This window comes from Xyrauchen texanus, chromosome 38 (genome assembly GCF_025860055.1).
Source record: "Xyrauchen texanus isolate HMW12.3.18 chromosome 38, RBS_HiC_50CHRs, whole genome shotgun sequence".
Taxonomy (NCBI): domain Eukaryota; kingdom Metazoa; phylum Chordata; class Actinopteri; order Cypriniformes; family Catostomidae; genus Xyrauchen; species Xyrauchen texanus.
The window spans coordinates 25,875,823-25,897,984 of NC_068313.1; the positions used below are offsets into that span (position 1 = coordinate 25,875,823).

At 37.4% G+C, this 22,162-nt stretch overlaps 1 protein-coding gene across 1 annotated transcript in view; it reads left to right on the forward strand.

The window, feature by feature from the left end:
• LOC127632086 (nuclear receptor-interacting protein 1-like) overlaps nt 1–20,764 on the forward strand; it is a 44,775-nt gene extending 24,011 nt beyond the window's left edge. The window contains exon 2 of the mRNA XM_052110564.1: nt 15,264–20,764. Coding sequence (XP_051966524.1) covers nt 15,593–18,814 — 3,222 coding nt within the window. The 5' untranslated portion in view covers nt 15,264–15,592 and the 3' untranslated portion in view covers nt 18,815–20,764. The remainder of the gene's footprint in view (nt 1–15,263) is intronic.
• Nucleotides 20,765–22,162: the final 1,398 nt, after the last annotated feature.

Genomic DNA, 22,162 nt, shown 5'->3' on the forward strand with positions numbered 1-22,162 from the left:
AATGTCTGAAAAGATATTGAGTTATTTGAATATTCGCCCTACCCTAACACACACATTCAAACTATAAAACCAAGTGTGTGCGGGACATCTTATGAAGAAGAAAATGCAGGCTGTCGGAGGGAATGCGAGATCATCTGAGCCTTGTTCTTGTCACACTGCCAGGATGCAATATCACTCAGCTGAGGTAGAAAGCCGTCAGTTGTAAAATATGATGAATTATCCCTATTCGGCAGAGAGTGGGCCGCCTGTGGGCGTGAGGCTTTCTGTGTGTACGCGAGAGTGTATAAAGAGGCTTCGCTTGTGTGTGCATGTCTGTTTTGTGTGACTGAGTGCTGAGGGCATGGATACGGCACACATAAGAGTGTTATAGAGGGGGCGAGTGTGTGGGTGGGAAAAAAAGAGAGTGAGAGAGCCCAACCACGGGGTTACTACAGGTTTAATGGCGACCTTGTTGTGCACGCACTTAGCTTTCAGTGGCGAGATGCTCAGAGCGAGCCTCTAATCCCCCTCCCTTGTGCTCACACACTTGATAAGTGGCCTTGGTTATCTGCCTAGCCACTGACCTTCCTTCACTGGTCAGGGCTAGGGCACTGAAGGGTGTCAACTCCAAAGAACGTGAAAAGGCAAAGTTAGAAACTGTATTATTATAATTTTTTTTAACAATAACTAAATTTAATTCATCCAAAATAAAAATGACCACTAAAACATTAGTTTTAGTTTTTGATAAACAATAGGGTACAAAGGGGCTACTGGCTACCTTGTTTTTTTTGTACCTAATGAAAATGACTGAAATTAACACATTTCTTTTGAGAGAAAATACTTATCTGTTTCAGTTTTGTTTAAGATCATAAAATGTATATTTTTTTAATAACTGTCAAATACGTGAAAGGAAAGTATTTGGGGTAAAAATACCCCCGTTGTAGGGGCAAAAGGCCCCTATTAAACATTTCTTTTTTTTATATATATATATATATATATATATATATATATATATGTATATAAGTTGGGAATAGATTTGTTGTGGTAAAATGTTCAAAGTGGTCTCACATTGACTCATCCAATCATAATAGAGATTAGTTTGTTTATAGAGTACTTGATGTAATAAAATGCCAAATGTGTTTGAAATTAACAGGAAATGGTTGACTTTTTCTGAAGTATTTATAAGCATCATCTTAATTTGTTACTCAAAAAAGCCTCTTCCTGTCTCAAAAGGATTTGCATAAGTTGACAAATTGAGCCCTATTATATTGTTCTACAATCTAGACTATATCTCTTTTACCCCAAGTGAGGGAGCCTTTTACCCGAAGTGTGGGGTAAAAGTCTCCCTCACTACCTTTTTTTAAAAACTGAATTTGAATCAAAACGACATTCTCTTATTAGTTCTTTTCACACAAATAATGTTGCTTCACTTTACCTTGATGCATTTTGTGACCAGAAAAAAGTTACATAATTTAGCCCTGTTGTGCCCTATATTATGAAATGTTTTCTTTTCCATGGAACACAACAGGATAGGTTAAGCAGAATGGCAGGGACCTACAGCTTTAATCACCAATATTGCATTTTTTTTTTTTACAACAAGTAATAGGCTGAGGCGGACAATATCCTTTGAGTCATTATCATTGTTTATCCTTTTGTGTTCCACAGAAGAAAGTAATTTCCATTTGGAAAGATATGAATATGAGTAAATGATGACAGAATTTTCATTTTTGGGTGAACTATGCCTTTAAACATGCAAATACAAATGCACTATAGCATATTGATAATAGTAGATGATCCAGAGAAATGTAATGGTGGTGTTAAACATATTTAAATTATATCAGTTAACAAAAGGTAAATGGTCTGCACTTATATAGCGCCTTTTTAACCTTAGCGGTATTCAAAGTGCTTTACACTGTGTCTCATTCACCCATTCACACACACACATTCACACGCCAATGACGGCAGTGCCTGCCATTGGGAGCAACTTGGGGTTCAGTGTCTTGCCCCCGTGAATGAACTGGCTGCCCTTAAATATTTTATTTAAATGTGTAAAAATAATGAAATGCATATATACTGAAAATAAAAATAATTGTAAAACACTATATAACAGTCTTATATACTACAAACAGTTGTACTGTAAACAAACTAGAAAATGATGAAATCACTAAAAGTGAACTAAAGCTATAGTCATAGAGTAAAAACGAATTGAATACTGACGTAAATTGAAAGGACAAATTAGAAATAGAAATAAAAGACTATAATAAGCCTAGACAGACACATAAGGAGAAAGAGGAGAGACGCAGGATGCTGTTGAGTTGTATTAGTATTCAGGCAGAGCCTTACAGCCTGCAGAGCAAATTGATTACTACACTGTACCTGTTCTTGGTGTCAGTTTGTAAGATGGTAAGATTGTGTACTGTATATCAGTGTAGGCAATGCCTGAAATATGTCTCGCCAACCTGTTGTAACCATTTTGAGTTTTCTGAAATTTTTAGCTTTCTGAAGTTGCAGAAATAAGTGCTCCTCTTTGGAATACAAAACTTTGTGAACACTGTTTGCAAAGTATGGCGTTAAAAGCACACAAGATCTACTAAGTCTGTGCCCTTTTTCTCTTGTTATATGGTCAGCACCTTTGGAAGAAAAAGATAGGCCAAGGCAGTGAAGGGACACTGAGCCTGAAATAGCTATTCCACGTATTGCTATAGGGTGAATGTCACCAAATCTGTCAAAAAGATGTTGAGGTTATATTTCACCTAAATATCACAGAATTTTTTTTGTATTTCTTGTACTGCCTTTTATTTAAAGGAATATTCCAGGTCAATACAAGTTAAGCTCAAGACGCTGACTACCACCCCTGGAGTCGAGAGTTTGGATCCAGGGCGTGCTGAGTGACTCCAGCCAGGTCTCCTAAGCAACCAAATTGGCCCGGTTGCTAAGGAGGGTAGAGTCACATGGAGTAACCTCCATGAGGTCGCTATAATGTTGTTCTCGCTCTTGGTGGGGCGCGTGGTGAGGTATGCGTGGATTCCGCAAAGAATAGCGTGAAGTTTCCACATACACCATGTCTCCGTGGTAAGGCTTTGTAGCTTCATCCTCAGCCACCCGGATAGAGGCGAGTCACTACTCCACCACGAGGACCTAAAGCGCATTGGGAATTGGGCATTCCAAATCAGGGAGAAAAGGGGAGAAAAAAAATACAAGTTAAGCTCAATCGACAGGATTTGAGTCTAATTAATTTAGACTTGTCCCTCTTTTCTTAATAAAAGCAAAAAAATCTGGGTTACAATCTTACACTTACAATGGAAGTGAATGGGGCCAATCCGTAAATGTTAAAATACTGTTTCAAAAGTATATCCACAAGACACAAACATGATTTTTTGTGATGAAATTGCTTACTAACCTTTTCTGTGTAAAGTTATATCCAATTTTACATCTTCTTTGCCATGGCAACTTAACGCCGTAAATCCTGAGTGACCATAAAAATGCAGATTCAAACAACTTTTCGGCTCAAATAAAATACGTTTTAACAGAAGAATGTTAAATGCTTTTATAAAATTATAAGCTTCACAATTCTGCCTTTTTAAACCATCCAAAAATGGGCTGCATTCACTTCCATTATAAGTGCTACACTGTAACCTTGATTTTTGCTTCTATTTTTGTGGTAATAAACATTATGCCACAATTGGTGATGATTGAGCTTAACTTGTATTGAACACTGAATATTCCTTTAAATGTAAAAAATAAAATGTAAATAACTTTTAACAGAAATTTGGATTGCAGAAAAGTTCAAACTTAATGTTTTACAGTAATGACAATATCATGAGAATCACACTGAGAATAATGGAAATGACAAAAAAACAAACAAACTCAAAATAAAATGTCTGTATGCATTACACATGATACGAATGTGGGGGAATTGTGCATAATTGGCATGCAAATCATCCTAAAAGTAGGCCTTCTTTTATGCAAAATATAATTTGGGGGTGAAAGGTGATCTGGATATGTTTTTTTGAGATTTCCATCATGGACATTGCTTGACTATCTCTAAAGACACAAGCAGATGATATGTCTATGATGCACATGTTGACCCTATATTTGACCTTTAAAGCACATGTGTAGAATAGCTTTCACCTGGTTATACTTAAAATGTTTGAAGTGTATTTTTGTTTATTTTATTAATGATAAAATTGTTGCTTGGTTTCCCCTCATTTGGACATTGGCATGACTTGCAGGCCACTGATACATTGAACTTTAGTCCCCACCATGTGACTACTTCTGTTTATTTTAAACTTGTCATGTGCACTTGTATTTTACTAGCCAAAGTACAGTTACACTTTGCGATACTGGCAATAGATGTGCTGTACTTGGTTAGTGTTGTTTACATAATGACTTGCATACACAATTATACTGTACTAATAAACATGATCTCTGGAGTTAGTGCAAAGGGTAATGGACTTTTAAAAACCACAGGCTCTTTCTGTAGCATTATTACATTATTAGTTTCCAACTCCTTTTTACTCACCAATTATTTTATGCAAATTGAAAGAGCACAGCACTTTGGTCCAAGTTCACAGGGCTCAAGTACACACAGCCACAAACTTCCACTGAAGTACTTTAAGTGTTTTGTGGTATCATTGATGTCTAACTTGGGCGTGAACTGATTCCCATGCTCATGATCCCAAAGTAATTTTCAACCCCGGAAACTGGGCAATTAAGAGTACAGATATTTAGTTTGCTCCCTTTTCCTGGTTGTGCACAATAATTAAAAAAGAAATTTCTGGAGAGACTCAAATTTGCCTTATTACTTCTGTATGTATATTTACTTTTTGATTTAAAGAGAACTGCTGACTGTAGACAAAGATACTGTACATGATGTTCTTGGGGTGGGTATGATGGTTGACTCATCGACCAGTGATCCAACAACTGACCAAGCAGCTGGTGAGGTTAAGTAGTTTATCTAGTTATATATATATATATATATATATATATATATATATATATATATATATATATATATATATACAGTGAGGAAAATAAGTATTTGAACACCCTGCTATTTTGCAAGTTCTCCCACTTAGAAAGCATGGAGGGGTCTGAAATTGTCATCGTAGGTGCATGTCCACTGTGAGAGACATAATCTAAAAAAAAATCCAGAAATCACAATGTATGATTTTTTAACTATTTATTTGTATGATACAGCTGCAAATAAGTATTTGAACACCTGAGAAAATCAATGTTAATATTTGGTACAGTAGCCTTTGTTTGCAATTACAGAGGTCAAATGTTTCCTGTAGTTTTTCACCAGGTTTGCACACACTGCAGGAGGGATTTTGGCCCACTCCTCCACACAGATCTTCTCTAGATCAGTCAGGTTTCTGGGCTGTCGCTGAGAAACACGGAGTTTGAGCTCCCTCCAAAGATTCTCTATTGGGTTTAGGTCTGGAGACTGGCTAGGCCACGCCAGAACCTTGATATGCTTCTTATAGAGCCACTCCTTGGTTATCCTGGCTGTGTGCTTCGGGTCATTGTCATGTTGGAAGCCCCAGCCTCGACCCATCTTCAATGCTCTAACTGAGGGAAGGAGGTTGTTCCCCAAAATCTCGCAATACATGGCCCCGGTCATCCTCTCCTTAATACAGTGCAGTCGTCCTGTCCCATGTGCAGAAAAACACCCCCAAAGCATGATGCTACCACCCCCATGCTTCACAGTAGGGATGGTGTTCTTGGGATGGTACTCATCATTCTTCTTCCTCCAAACACGGTCAGTGGAATTATGACCAAAAAGTTCTATTTTGGTCTCATCTGACCACATGACTTTCTCCCATGACTCCTCTGGATCATCCAAATGGTCATTGGCAAACTTAAGACGGGCCTTGACATGTGCTGGTTTAAGCAGGGGAACCTTCCGTGCCATGCATGATTTCAAACCATGATGTCTTAGTGTATTACCAACAGTAACCTTGGAAACGGTGGTCCCAGCTCTTTTCAGGTCATTGACCAGCTCCTCCCGTGTAGTTCTGGGCTGATTTCTCACCTTTCTTAGGATCATTGAGACCCCACGAGGTGAGATCTTGCATGGAGCCCCAGTCCGAGGGAGATTGACAGTCATGTTTAGCTTCTTCCATTTTCTAATGATTGCTCCAACAGTGGACCTTTTTTCACCAAGCTGCTTGGCAATTTCCCCGTAGCACTTTCCAGCCTTGTGGAGGTGTACAATTTTGTCTCTAGTGTCTTTGGACAGCTCTTTGGTCTTGGCCATGTTAGTAGTTGGATTCTTACTGATTCTATGGGGTGGACAGGTGTCTTTATGACCTCAAACAGGTGCATCTAATTTAGGATAATAAATGGAGTGGAGGTGGACATTTTAAAGGCAGACTAACAGGTCTTTGAGGGTCAGAATTCTAGCTGATAGACAGGTGTTCAAATACTTATTTGCAGCTGTATCATACAAATAAATAGTTAAAAAATCATACATTGTGATTTCTGGATTTTTTTTTTTAGATTATGTCTCTCACAGTGGACATGCACCTACGATGACAATTTCAGACCCCTCCATGATTTCCAAGTGGGAGAACTTGCAAAATAGCAGGGTGTTCAAATACTTATTTTCCTCACTGTATATATTAATATGTATATGTGTACTAGGGCTGTCGATTAACATGTAAATTCAGTGCAATTAATTCAATAAAAAATTATGTGTTAAAAAAATTAACTCAGTCATGTCCCAGGACCGTAATACGGAAGATTCCTGAGCAATTCAAACCACTTGTTTTCTCCAGGGGGCAGTAAGCAAAACTACATCTGGATAGGCAATGCACAGCTAATACAGAGAAGGCAACCGTTCAGCTGACAGCACAATACAAGGACGCGTTCTTGCATTCAGAACACAGCTTGATGGAGCACAATTATTTTATTTTAATTATACGAGTACTATTTTGTTTTTGTATGTTCTATATATTTTATTTATATTTAATATAAAACGTATTTAATTTATATATAAGTAATTATTTAAATATAACTATTTATAATAATTTCATCATTATATATTGAATTATTGTTATTTGAGGGGCTTTCTCAGCGCATATTTATATATGCAACTAATTGCGATTTAATTCGATCAATTAATCGGCACACCATGTAATTCATTTGATTTAAAACATTTTATCGATTGACAGCCCTAATATATACATGTCTAATATCTATTTTTTTTTAATATTTTTTAGCAGTGATGCTTTAATTAAAGCTGTCATTGTGCTGTGCTATTGCTGTTAGTTTGCATGTTAAAATTCTCCTCTGAAATATGGTCTTTTAATTGATCCCCTTTTAAAGCCCAGCTGCTACACATGCAGATGGATGTCATTTTATTATGACTTGCGCTGCTTTGCATGTCATGCCACAAGTACTACTTTAAGACGCTGTCATGTAAAAAACATTCCAACTTTTAAAAAGGCATCTCAAAATCCCTTAAATTATTCAAGCGCACAGGTATTTCCCACAACTTCAGTTCTGTACTTGGTCGTTTGAGTTAAGGCAAGTCAAGTTTATTTATATAGCACATTTCATACACAATGGCAATTCAAAGTGCTTTACATATACATTTTAAAGAAAATACGATACATAAAAAAACAACAATTAAGAACATGAAATAAGAATAAAAAGTAATGCACACATTGAGAAAAATAATAAAATGGCATCAAAATCAGAAAAACAAGTTCTAAGAGCACGACTTCAGCGAATTGTCGTCAATTTTATTTGTACAGCGCCTTTCACAACACACATTGTTTCAAAGCAGCTTTACAGAAGATCATGCATTAACCAGAAGATAAAACTGTAATGTCTTAGTCATCATTGTGTAGTGTGATAAAATGCGAATTGTGTTTAAAAATAAGTAATTAAATAATAATTGTATTTATAACGCCAGTGAGCAAGCCGAAGGCGACTGTGGCAAGGAACACAAAACTCCATTAGATGTTGATTAATGGAGAAAAATAACCTTGGGTGAAACCAGACTCACTGTGGGGGCCTAACATCATGAATATAATGCCAATAATACTTATGTATAGTTCAATTCATAGTTTGTAAAATTATTAAACTAAGTGTTAAGGGTCAGTGTTTAAACAAAGATTTTTATGAACTGTAAGATTAATCATCAATGTCATTGAAGTTCAACCTGGATTAACTGCAGAAGTTCACATAGATGCAATTGTCCATGTTGGTTTGCTGATGAAGGGTTTTGTTGGCAATTCATTTATAGTCTCTGTATTCCATTATAAGTGTGTAGTCCATCATTAGACCGAGGGGATACAGACAGAGATCAGTGAGGTGCGTCGCAGTTCGACCTGGACGATATTTGTGGTGGGGTCTGCCCTAAATCCAAGTTACAGGCAGTGGCATATGAAGTATCCCATGTCTTATTGTTGGAGTTTGCATCAGTAGACTGAAGTTATGTTTAGCTGGCATTGGCTGCATTTAGTCATCATCACACAGTGATGCGTAGCAGTGGAGTCCAACACTAATCAGGAATGGAGCTGGATCCAGCCGGTTCTGTTGACCTCAGGATAGGAGTCCCGATGTTGAGACAGGGATACAAATAAAATAAATATTAATATAGATGCCATTCAATCTATTGCAGAGTTATAAATCATGATCACCGTTTCTGGTTCCGGCAGACCTAAATAAAGCAGCCTAATTGTGGGTTGGAGGATAAATTAGGTGTATGCCTGGCTAAATAGATGAGTCTTCAGTCTAGACTTAAACTTAGGGAGTGTGTCTGCATTTCGAACAGTTATAGGAAGATTATTCCATAGTTTAGGATCCAAATATGAAAAGGATCTACCTCCTTTTGTGGATTTTCATATTTTAGGTATAATTAACAGGCCAGATTTTTGCGATCGTAATGAATGTGATGGAACATAGCGTGGTAGAAGGTCACTTAAGTACTGTGGAGCTAGACCATTCAAAGCTCTGTATGCAGTTAACATAATTTTAAAATTAATATGCAATTTAACAGGTAGCCAATGTAACAATGATAAAATGGGACTAATATGAACATATTTCTTGATTCTCGTCAGCACTCTGGCTGCTGTATTTTGAACCAATTGAGGTTTATTTATTGATCTTGCTGCACATCCTCCCAGTAATGCATTACAATAATCTTGAGGTCATGAACGCATGAATTAGTTTTTCGGCATCAGCAACAGAGAGCATGTGTCTTAATTTAGTAATTGTAAGAGTAGAGAGCATGAAATGATCCAAATTATTATTTAATTTATTTTCCTTTAATTTTAGTCTCAAAGGCAGATCTCAGTGTACCCATGATCAACCAATGCCTACACTGTGGATATAAAACAAGTAAATAAAAGGAAAATGAATATCAAATCTGAACTAAAAGAATCTGCCATCCGTCTTTTCCTAAACTCGGGGGCGCCCGCTGTCTGAGTGCAGACACCAAGAGATACGAGGTTTTCCCATTCAAAAGTTAGTAGTAGGATGGGACGATATAGTTACCTCACGATTCAGTTTGATATATGAGGTTCACGGTTCGATATTATGTTGATTCTATATGAAAACACGAAGTATGGCAGGATTTAAAAAAATATATATATTATTTTTTTTTAAATGCTTTCGCAAAATACAATATTATAATTTCTCATCAAAATAAAGTTTTTAATACACAAATTTAATGCTCAAAGTTTAAATAATAGAGTTTCTCATCCCTTTCACTATAAGAAAAGATCACATACAAATAAGCGTTTAAAAATAGTGGGCTGCATTTAGGCTGATGAGGTGCAGAACAAGCAATAGAAGTGAATGGAACCTGTCCCGAAAAAGTATGTGAAAATATTTTTACATTTTTTTTTTTTTGTCATTTGTTTGTATTGAGTATTATAATCACTTTTTAACTTTATTAAAAATATACAAATTGGAGGATTCACGATATTCCCTGTGGCATCCACCCCACCGAGAGCAAGAACCACATTATTGCGACCACAAGGATGTTAACCCATGTGACTCTACCCACCCTAGCAACCGGGCCAATTTTGGTTGCTTGGGTGACCTGGCTGGAGTCACTCAGCACACCCTGGGTTCAAACTCTCGACTCCAGAGGTGGTAGTCAGCGTGTTTACTCGCTGAGCAACCCAGGCCCCCCACAATTAATTAATATTTTTTCTTGAAATTGTATATATAATAATGATATGAGCTGTCAGTGTTTAAAATAACATGTTCAATTGACAAGTAATAACATTTAGTTTACATTCATTGTTATAGCAAGCGCTATAATTTATTGCGCATCTCACAGACTCGCACTGGGGTTTCTGTTCATTCATTAACGAGAGAGAAGCCTCTATATTTCAGCGCATCCGTGCTATTTGTTATTAAAAATGTCTATTTCTTTTTACTTTTTTATCTGACTTTAAAGAACAGAAAGGATATTAAAAGACACATTATTCAATGAATGTGGAGTGCTTTGATGGATACATATTACACAGAAGAAATTGTCTGATTTAATCTCAAGCACTTTTCTTTAAAATAAGGTGATTTTCCAAGTATTCCCGTACTTAAATACCTAAAAGCTATATTCAAGCACTTTAAGCACTTCAAGGACCTTGTTTGAACTCCGTAAACAGTGTAGGAAAAAAGTGCAGTTGTGGTAAAATCCAGCGATTAGAGAGATTGTTTGACGGGTAATTTCGTTTATGATCACATGGGCAAAAAAATATCTTTCAAATGTCTAAATATCGAGTTTTGCCATGATATGGTGTGTCATTTATTCGATTCTCGAAATATCGAAATTCGATAAATTGTCCCATCCCTAGTTAGAAAGTATCTATCTAACTTAATCTTAATTTTTAAGCTAAAGAAGTTCAAGGAACACGCAATTTTTATCACTCTAAATTTGTCTTAGAATATATATTTTGTGTTGTACTCGTAATGCAAATTAAGTAAAAAACAAAATATGATTTTGTGTTGAAGTTTTTTATTTGTTATGGTTGTTGAGCCAACAACTCTGTGCATTTAGTCAACTGGTAATTCAGGCAATGACTACATTTTTTTATTTTATTTTTTATATGTTTTGTACTTTCCTAAAAGATAATAAAATATGTTATTCTGTAGGTGCAGATGAACCAACATGATCTTCTGTAAGCACACTAGTTAGCGTTATGCTGCCGTCATAAATCTGAAAGCCTAAGGTCAAGACCATTACTTGTGGCGGCGCTCAGGAATTATGTTACGAGTCTTGTGATGGTAGACACAGCACACATGAACCACTGTATATTTTTGTGTGCTTGGAAAAGGGTTCCTTCTGCTTGGCTAAAACACTGGCATCTCACCGTGCTTGCCCATGTGAAAGGGCAGCTAATCTTAAGGTTACTGTAATGTAGGTCAGGCTCATGTTTATACCAGGAGTCAGAGATTGCACTTGGCAAAGCCCTAACTAAGAGGTGTGCCCCAGCTGAGAAATGTCAATGTGTGATGCCCATAATGCTCATTTGGAAGTTGGTCACAGTGACCTAGTTTGAGTGGTGCGTGGTCCTGATTGACTGAATCACCCAACGCTATCTTAGGAATGTGGTGTTGTTGCAGTTGCACAGGGTTGTGTGCCTTGGTGTGTAACTGGAGGATAATAACGAGTTAGCTGTAATTGTGTTGATGTTGGGCATAACCATTTCCAAGGTTCCTTTTTATGCCAAGACAACATCAGCAAAGCAACTGCCAGACGTCGAGTTTAAATGCACATCGTAAGGGCAGGTTTGTCGCTTTTTATTAGGACCTAATGCTTTGTATGGACGCCAGCTGTTGCATCAACTCAAACAGCCCAGGCGGAGTGAGTGACCTTGACTTCAAATGGAGCATGCAGCAGGTTTTTCCTCCTTTTGCCTCATCATGCATTTTAAATAGGCTAAATGGATTACAGTTTCTGGATGGTGGATGTAATTTATGATCTGGTGTTTTTTTGGGGGGGTCAATTAATCTTATCCCTTGCAGTTTAGAATTAAAAGATCCACTTCAGAAATCAGTTCCTCCCCATTCCTATCAGGCTACTCATTTTATTACTATCAAAAGTTTTTCTTCTTATAGTGATAATGTTTTGATGACAAAACCCTGAATAGAACAGCGTGAAGAGGTTTGTATCAAAAGATACTGTAATCACTGCTTATACAGTTATTCAGAAGTTCTCTACTGTCATTTATAAGCCATTACAAAGCTTTCATAAAAATTTGCTACCAAATCAGTCTTTTTAGATATATTTTTCAGTCTTTTTAGATATCTGAATAAAATGCACAAGTAATATGGAGTACTTTAATGGTTCTTATTTTTTTTTTTTTAGCTTGACAGTTACCACCCTGACTAACACGCAGTATTGGATTTGGATCGTGCTTGTAGAACCGATACCCGATCCGTCTATAAACATCAGTGTCAGAGTCGATACTGATCCAGGTATCGGATTGGTGCATCCCTAGTAAATATTAGTTACATTAAGAGAGAATCAGCTACATTATAATTATATTAAGCCAAGAGGGTGCGCTTGGCATATTATATTTTGTTAAGCCAAGACTGTGCGCTTAGCTTAATATAATTATATTTAATATATAACATTACCTGTCGCCTTGCATATAGATGTTATCTCTGATATGTCTCATTGAGCAATGTAATAATGTTGGATATGTCCCCAAAAACAAGTAAAAACAGTACACAAATGCTGTGACGAGCCATATTTGTTTGAGGCCTGGTGAATTACTCATTTAAAACTACCACGTAGCCACATAACCTGTTACGTCACTGTTTGGTTCTCAAGTCAGTGGAAAAGCACAGCTGGTATATGATGGGCTCCAGATTGCCCCGCCTCAGCACAGAGAATATTAATATGCTTTTTTATGTTGATTTCAGTTATTGACAAAAATAACATGTAGATTTTTCTTTAACATTATTCTTTAGTTATAACAGTTTTGCTACATGTTGAAAACGTATCCTTATTATTGTTTTACCTGTTTTGTGATCTTTTGTGTTTTTACATTCATATCTTTTTTTTTTTTTTTTGCCTCATCTGATTAAGATTGTCCTGATGTTCTATATTGATAAAGTTTGGCAAAAATAATAAAGAAACATAACGGAATCCAAAATAAAGTTAAAGAATTGATTTTAACTGAATTATGTCTCTGTGTGTTTATCGCATGTATTTCATAACAAAATATTAAACTGCTTATCATTTTAGCAAGTGACCTTATTAACGTGATACCATAATACCGCAGCATTTTTGTGAATGTTATCATACCGTGAACATTTCATACCATTGCACCCCTTTTCGAGATATGTTAAAGTAATTGTTTATTTGTTTAACAGGGTGGAGGAGTGTCAGTATTGCGTTTCCTCTTTTCTTTGGACTAGGCCAAGATGCTACAGTAGTCTATTGACAGAAGTATAGCATGAAGTGTTGCTGTTTGCTCAAATCAATGACCTATTGTACTATTTGACATTAGATATAATGGTTTGTCAGTGTGAAAAACCTTACATTTTAACAGATCATATTTGATTTACCCCTTAACGAATTATGTTAAGATATTAGAATACGTCCCATGAAATCCATCCACGGTCCATTGAACTGGCTCAGAGTTCTGTGAGAATATTAATGTCCGGAGGTCTGTTCTATGATCATTTGTAACTATCAGTAGATCTAATCTTCAGGAATTTGAGAGATACTATCTAGATCAGAGAACTCTAAGTTGTGCAGTGTTTTATGAGTTTCTCAGGCCTGTCACTCTGACACCCCTGTGACCGATATCTTTATAAGGTCATCACGTACCCTCCACCCCATGTCAACCTCAGCAAAGTAGAACAACCAGAGGTGCCAATTATCAGCAGAACAAATCAACCGTAGCCATAGACCTTCGCTTTGACCACAGAGCACTGACAAGGTCAGCCTTACGTGTATAACATGATTATGTAATTACAGTTCAATTTCAATTAGTCTTTTAAAGCTGAAGTGTGTATTTATGGTAAAATACTGTCTCTTATACTGTCTCTTATCATTTTGAAATGCAGAGACACCTAGGATTCTGCAATTTTTAAGGTGACATTATGGCACTTCCCAACCAGTCCGACATCAACACAGGCTTTTGGTGTGAGTTGGGGAAAGGGACAATCTGTTTCTTCAATATATGGCAGATGGGGGAGTGTCCTGGAAGCCTTTAAAAAAATCATTACTTTTTACATTTCTGTTTGATGGCACAGAAATGACATGCTTCAGTTTTAAATTTCCAATGAAGTGTGGACATATATGTGACTTTCACTGTGCCTTAGTAAGAATAATAAAAAAAAGAGTTGTGTGGCAAGTGCAGCATTTAGCAGGCTGACAAATCTTGTAATCCATTAACATATATGTCAATTTATTGTCATATATATATATATATATATATATATATATATATATATATATATATATATAAAAACATATTAGGGGCATGAAACCGGCGATACAATATTATGTCAATATCTGGGTAAACAATATCATTTATTGTGATTCTTTTTTTTTTGTGTATTGCTATTAAAAAATTGTGATTTATTTCAATCATTTACTCTTGAACTTCACCTATTATTACTTCTTATTCACCTGCATTGGATTTAGCTGTTTTCCTTTCTGCTTTACTTGATATTTGGAGTCATAGAGCCATCGTAAAGCATAGGTACATTATTATGCCTTCCCAGTTAATATAGATTAAATTGAAAGACAGATCACAAATACCTATTTTCCACATATGAATGTCTAACAGTAAGCAAAGCTCTGAACTGGCAATTCTTACTGTTTTTCAGTCCAGGGGAAAAAGTAAATAAAATAAAAATATATTGAAACATTATGGCTTGACTTGTCAGTCCCAGAATTACCTGTAAACCTTTCTGAGTCATGATTGTTGCAGGTGTGATGGGAAGGAATGAGACTTGATCGAATCCCTATCAGTGTATAAGCAGGTTCTTTTCATCAATTGTCATGAATTGACACTTTCAAAAAGGTTCGGACACATGCAAAAGCAGGTTTTTTTGCATAACATTTTTTTTTAATATAAACAACCTGCTACCTAAAGTTTGGCTTTAAGTCTTTTTATTATTTATTACATCAACATTATCTTTTTATATTTAAATCTGATCAGCATATGAAATGGAAAATTTTTCAGTGTCTTCCATGCTAAAGATTAGCTGAGTTTGTGTTGCTGTTAGCATACAAGAATGTTTTATGTATGAGAATGTTGAGGTATGGTTTTAACATCACATTTCTCTCTCTTGAGCAGGACTTCCACCAACTTACCCTGTGGATAGAATTACTGTGAGCAGTTGTTCCATTTGCAGCCCTAGAACTTTGGAATATACATTCAGTGCCATGGAATCCCACAAGACTGACTGCAGAATGATCCTGTACATTTCTTAACAGTGGCAAGAATGTTTCTTGCTTCGCTCTTGCCTAAAGCATGGGGGATGGCTTGTGGAGCTACATTAGGCCTTTCTCTTACCTAAAACACATTTTTTGCAGCTAAAAACTGTAAAGTCTCTTGACTGAAAGTAACAAAGGTTTTCCCCTCAATTGTGGTGGCCAACCATACAAGGGACTATAGTATTGAACATGACTCATGGGGAAGAGCCTGGCCCTGAAACACACCAGGATTCTGCTGTATTAACATATTTGGAAGGCTTACTCATGCATCAAGGGGCAGGAGGAAAGAGTGTTGCAGCAACACAGAGTGGCAACCAGGAGCAGAGGAATAAGGAGGGGACAGGGCTTGCACAGGCTAATCATGGCACTCAACAAGAACAGAATAGAATAAATTCATACTGTGGAGCCTCGCAGCACCTCAAAAAGGCCCGCCTACTCAACTCAGAGGCCTGGACAGAGTTTGAGAGTCAACGGAGTTCAGCACCCCCTGTTGCACTCAATGGGCACAATGAAGACCACCACAGTGGTCAGAATGGCTCCACGCAGGATAAAGGGGAGAGTACCCTTCTAGCCAATTTGCTCCAGTCTTTCAGTTCTCGACTTCAGAACGTGACCCTGCCGCAGCAGATCATCCAAGGCTTGAGGCCACAGGACGCCTCCTGCCAGATAAGCAAGCCTGCACAAGAGGAGAGGGCAAATGGACCTTGCCACAGACCTGCCTCAAGCCACCTCAAAGGGCTAGTGAGTAAGAGTATAATGCAGAATCACAGCAACAGTGTGCCTTATCAACGTAGACGGTCGAGCCAGGAAAGTTTTTCAGACTCTCCCAAGGCGCTGAAGAGCAGTACACCTTCCCCATCCCCAGAGTCTCTTTCTTGTACCGAGCGCCTAAAAGCTGTGGCAAATCTGGTAAATATCAGATCAAGCCCTGGTCCATCACCCAAACCAAGTGTGGCCTGCAGTCAACTGGCTCTCTTGCTCTCCAGCGAGGCTCACCTGCAGCAGTATTCACGAGAACATGCCCTAAAAGCCCAACTCTCTGGACGATCAGCCAGTGAAAGACTTTCAGCCATTGCCACACAGCAGACACAAGATAAGAAACAGCCTACCACTTCTGGCCAGACTCACGGACTGAGCCTCTCACACACCCAGAATGGATTACCTTCACAAATGTCAACTAACTCCAGCAGACAGAGTCCAAGCCTAACTTCAGGGAAAAAAAGGCCAGAAGGTTCCATTCAGATAGGACATCGCTTTAGAGAACGACTACCTTTTGAGAAACTAGGTAGACCATCACAGAACTGCAGCAGCCTCCTCCTTCAGCTTCTCAATAGCCACAACACATCACAGCGAATTAATGGGCAGGGTCATTTGAAAGATGACATCAGCACCTTTGGCACTTTGGGCTCCCCTCTTTTTTCGGACAGCGAGCACTCAAACCATGACAGTAGTCTTACAAAAGACAGCAGTGATGCTGAGAGCACTTACTCTAGTTGCTCACCTATTGACCTGTCTCTGAAAAGCAGGACACAGGTACAGACACCATTATCTGCTTTGTCCGCATCTGCTCTGGACAGGGTCCCGGAGTCTTCGTTGAACAGGTGGAAGCCTGACAGTCCACCTATCAAAGTTCCCACAGATCACTGTGAGGTGGATGCCTGTTCAGAGATGAAACCTCATCATAAGGTCACTCTTTTACAGTTGCTCTTGGATCACAAAAATAATGAGAGAGTAAACAAAGGTCTAGATAATCCAGATTTGCTGCGAGTTGTAATCCCTAAGGTCGCTAGTGCATCGACAAGTAGTCAGAGTTTTTTCAGTACAGCTAGGTGTAAGGACACAAGTGAACTTGGCTCACATTGTGGAAGTCCCAAACTCTTGCCAACATTCTCCCAAAGCCGAGACTCCAACAGCAGTGGATCTCCGTATACTCTTTATGGCTCTCCCCATTCACAGTCTGTGCCCTTGGATCTTTGTAAACCTAAACAACCTACAAATGATATAAGAGGCAAAGAACCTGCCTTCAGCGCTACTAAATTGCTACAGAATTTAGCTCAGTGTGGAAAAAAAACTATTTCTCCTCCAGTGAAGGCACCTTTACCCCCTGTCAAACTCATGACCCAAGAGCTAAAAGTTAACTATCCTCCAACTTTACTAGAGAGACACACTGCACCTATTCAGAAAAATAACAACCCATTGTGGGAAGAGGCCAAGGCAAAAACTTTAACAGTACCTGAGGCAACACAGCATGTCTCTGAGATTGAGAATCTGCTTGAGAGACGCACAGTTCTACAGCTTCTACTGGGGAATGCTCCACAGAAAGAAAAGGTTGGCAGTAAACGAAAAAGAGAACACAGAAAGAACAATTCTGTGGAAAAACGGACAAATAAGGCAGTAGGCCAAGGTACATCAAATGGTCCTTCAGTGGACATTTCAATCAAAACTGAGCCAGTAGAAGAGGGTCAAATGTACGACTATAACAAAATTTCAAAGCAATGCCAGAATGTAGTGGTAGAGCCTAGAAAATGTAACATTCATCTTGAGCATGAAGACATCAAGCAAGAACCATTGTCTCCAGAGGCTGTCCAGAGTGATGGTCTTCTTTGTCATCTACTTAAACAGCGGCATAACAAAACTCTTCAACCAAACAAGTTAGAAGACCTAAACAAGGGTTGTATAAAGGAAGAATCGATGGGAAACCAGGGACCAACAATCCCAAAGAAGCGGAAATTTTCAATAGAACTAGAAGACCATAACACCTCGAGTCAGCAGGGCAGGGATTTAAAGCATTATGGTATTGTAAATGACACCAGTGGTAATTTTGCTGCAGGAGGTCTAGAGACACGAGAGGCCAGGGACCCTCCTATTCCTCCAGAGGTAGACAGCCCACCAGCAAGATTTCCACCACTGGAATCTAATGAAAACAGAAGTTTCAATGTTTTAAAGCAGCTGCTGCTTTCAGACAACTGCTTAAAGGAATTGTCTCAGCCAAGAGGTACATTAAGTTCACAAACATGTACTGTGCTGAATGGGAATACAATCAAGCAGCCATGTACTGATGGTGAGCTTCGAAACTTTCACCAAAGTTTTAGCCCCAGCAATGCATCTTCTAAGAGAGTAAGTGGTCACAGATCTGAATCTCCACAGGAAGCTTCAAGGTCAAAAAACGACTACTCCACAATAAAGGATTTGAAGGGCTCTACAAGGATGGTTAATGGAGATAATCAAACACAAAAGTATGAGTCAGACTCACCTCGGTTTACCAAGACTAACCCTATTTTGTACTATATGCTCCAGAGGAGCAATGCACATCTGGTTAAAGAGGGGGAGGAGCTGGAGGCAGGTACGAGACAAATGCAGACAAAGGTCAAAAATGAGTCGTCAGGTAATTCTGAGGCCTTTGAACATTAAATCTCATCAAAATTCACAGAATTGTAATGGAACATCTAGTTGTCACTCACCACAGTTAAACGGGTCATTTAACAAAAACTAGTTTGGAGACCGTGAACCAGCATGTGTGCTTGGACAACAAATGTGCTTTTTTTATACCCTCTCTTCTACTAATTCATGTTTGCTACTTCGTTTAAATCAGACCATCTAGAATATTTTACATGAATTATATTACATTTAGTTCAAGAGACCATGCAACCAAAATGTATTTGAATAGCACTACTTTCTGGCTGTTATCTTTATCAAGTTCAAACTGGCAAAATAAATGATTTCTGTGAAAGATGTGTGAGAATTACCCTAGTGTATTTGTAACAGTATCATTTCTCACTCCATTTTCCACACATACTGTATGTAGACTTTCGGCCACAGGCAGTAAGTTGTGATGTACTGATGCATATGATGTATAAATAGATTGTGCTTCAGTTTTTGTTAGTGGATATCCTTTAATTTTTAAATAATGAAATCAAAAAGCAGTGTATTCTTACTTTTGTCTATGCCAGGAAGGCTTTAAAAGTCACTGTCTTTATACAAACAATCAAATCAATTAAATATGTTGCCTTTTATAAAAGAAGGATGTATCTCTTTTTGGCCCTGTATTGGTAAGATAAACTGAAATAATTGCTAAAGCTGTATATTCATGATCATATTTGGATAATATGAATCCATCAGTATTAAAACATGGTATCTTGATATCTGTATGGTATGTGAAGTGTGTATACTTTACTATTGATGTCCTCTTTAATTTCTCTCTCTTTCCCATTGAAAACAATGTTGTGATGTGCTTTATTGATTATTCTGCTTCTCAGCATTTACCTGTGTCAAGACACCAAACAATGTTTACAGTACACAAGATGGTGAATGGAAAATCGAAAAAATCTACAACAAATTACTGCTTTTGGTTCATCTGTTTTTATACATGTATTTTATGAACTGGTCTTGGTATTAGCATGTGTCATTAGATTTTTGTTCTATTATACAAGAGATTGTTGCATCAATTTGAAACAAAGCAACCCAATCACAGCTGTATGTCATAGCAGTGTGTTATTGTAATGGAAGCATTGATTTACTAAAGGGAGTGTTATGCTAAGGCCATTCCCACAAAAGTATGTTTGCTGATGTGATATTTACAGTCTTACATTTTACATATTGACATGTTATTTTTCACCAATCTTAAGACTCGTTACAAACTATATTTATGTACATGGCAAAATCTTTATGAAAGACAGCTATTTTGTATGAATGAATAGCATTTTAGTTTTGAAATTTCTTAAAGAGACTTCAAAGTAAATGCCATGTGAATATGTACATATTAGAGGATGTTTTTTGTCCTTCATTTGCATGTGTCTCCTGATGAAACTATGATAATCTGTTCTGCAACATCTTGTGTTAGGTCAGATATTTAAAAGTACACTGCTGCCTGTTGCATGCAGATGCATGAGAAGGTTCCTATGTATTACTGGACATGGGGAAATTCGAAGTCTTAAGCACACACACACACACACACACACACATATATGTATATGTATGTGTGTGTGTGTGTGTGTGTGTGTGTGTGTGTGTGTGTGTCATGGAGCCCAATACATAAAATGTGATTTGTAGGTTTGTCATGAGAAATAGACTGCTGGGCAAACTGTCTGAACTTTTGAAACAAAGTGCATATGAATATATTTATTTTGTTTTTACTCAATTTTATTTTGTACATTGAGAAAAGAAAAAAGGTTAACAATCATGTTCTGTGTTGTACAGTACAAAGATGGATTACACTGACTCTTCAAAGACTTTAATATCCTTTTTTTATGCAGGCTAACTGCAATACATTGAGTATTATTGTGTTTCATTATTTTGAAAATATATATATATTTCATTTGGGTGTTTACTTGCACAGATTTCGAATAAAGTTCTGAAATGCACAATCAGAATAAACCTGTTGTTTGTGTCACTTGAGTCAGGGCTGTCTGGAATCTACAGAGCTTTTTTGTTGTTGTCATTGTTGTTTACTACAGTGAATCCACATCAGAAATCTGAGATTCAGTGTATTTTAAACAAACTGTATAAATAGAAAGTTTTAGGATTCAAAAAACGTTTTAGCAATGAAACAGAATGATGTAAAATGTAAGATTTTGCACTATTTCTAGGTCACTTATCAAGTAAACAACATTTTTACATTGACATTTCCTTTGAAACATTGAAACATTCTCAAATCATGCTGGGATAACATGGATCATCAGATTATGCACATATTTGTTGAGTCCAAACCATCTAGAGTGCATGCGGTAATAAAGCAAAAGGACATAATAAATACTAAGCAATCCTAAAATTCATATGAATATTTTTAATTCAAATCCATTTTCACAAGTGGACTAGCATTGATGTAATCATGGTAATTCTAATTATTTATGTTGTCAGCATAACACCTCTAGTAGGATATAACCTGGCTATACAGAGGCATAATTATTTTACATGTGTCAAAAGGAAGTAGGCAGAATCTGTTAGAACATGTTTGATGTGCATGAAAACCTTGTCTTTGGTTGACAACTTTGCTGCTGACCTAAATTTTATCTGTTGGCCCCTGAGTCATGACCTTAATTCCTGCTGGTTCCAGTGACATAGATGTGAGAGGAAGTGATAGGCCAGAGATGGCCTAGTGCATCACTGGGGCCAACATCAAGGCAGATCAGTGGTCTGTTTAAAAAGTATCCTAGAAGAAAGGGACACTGCAACAAAGAGCAAACTGCCTCAGTCCTACAGGGTTGCTTTTTGATAGGAAAAGCTGCTTTGAATATTAAAACGCATAATAAATTGCAATTATCTTTTACTTGCAAGGAGACAGGGCTAGTTGTCACTCAGACAATTAGCTCCCAAAAGGTCAATTTCAGTATAAAGTTTTAAATCAAAAGTCCAGCAAAACAAATGTGATTTCTCGCTCTCAGTGTGTTTTGGTTTAAAATACTAAATTCAAAACCCTCTGAAATTGTAATAAATTCAGGCTTCCATACAAAAATTCAGATATCTTTTTTTTAACAGCTATAGCTGTTGTCACAAAAGGCCAGAAGCCTATGTGTTCAGTATCTTCTTTTTCCTGAGCAATACTAGTGGAAATGTTCTGTAGTTTTTTTGTGAAGCCAAGACTACTGGAGTAAAAAGTGTGACTAATAGACTCAGTCTCTCTACTTCAACCTGAACAACCAGAAGATACTGTCAGAAGGGTCTGTAAAACAGCGACATCACTGATTAAATGGAGGACACTCTTTCCATTTCTGCTGAGTTTCTTTCACAGATCCTCTCCCTCGTAATTGGACAAGAGCTTGC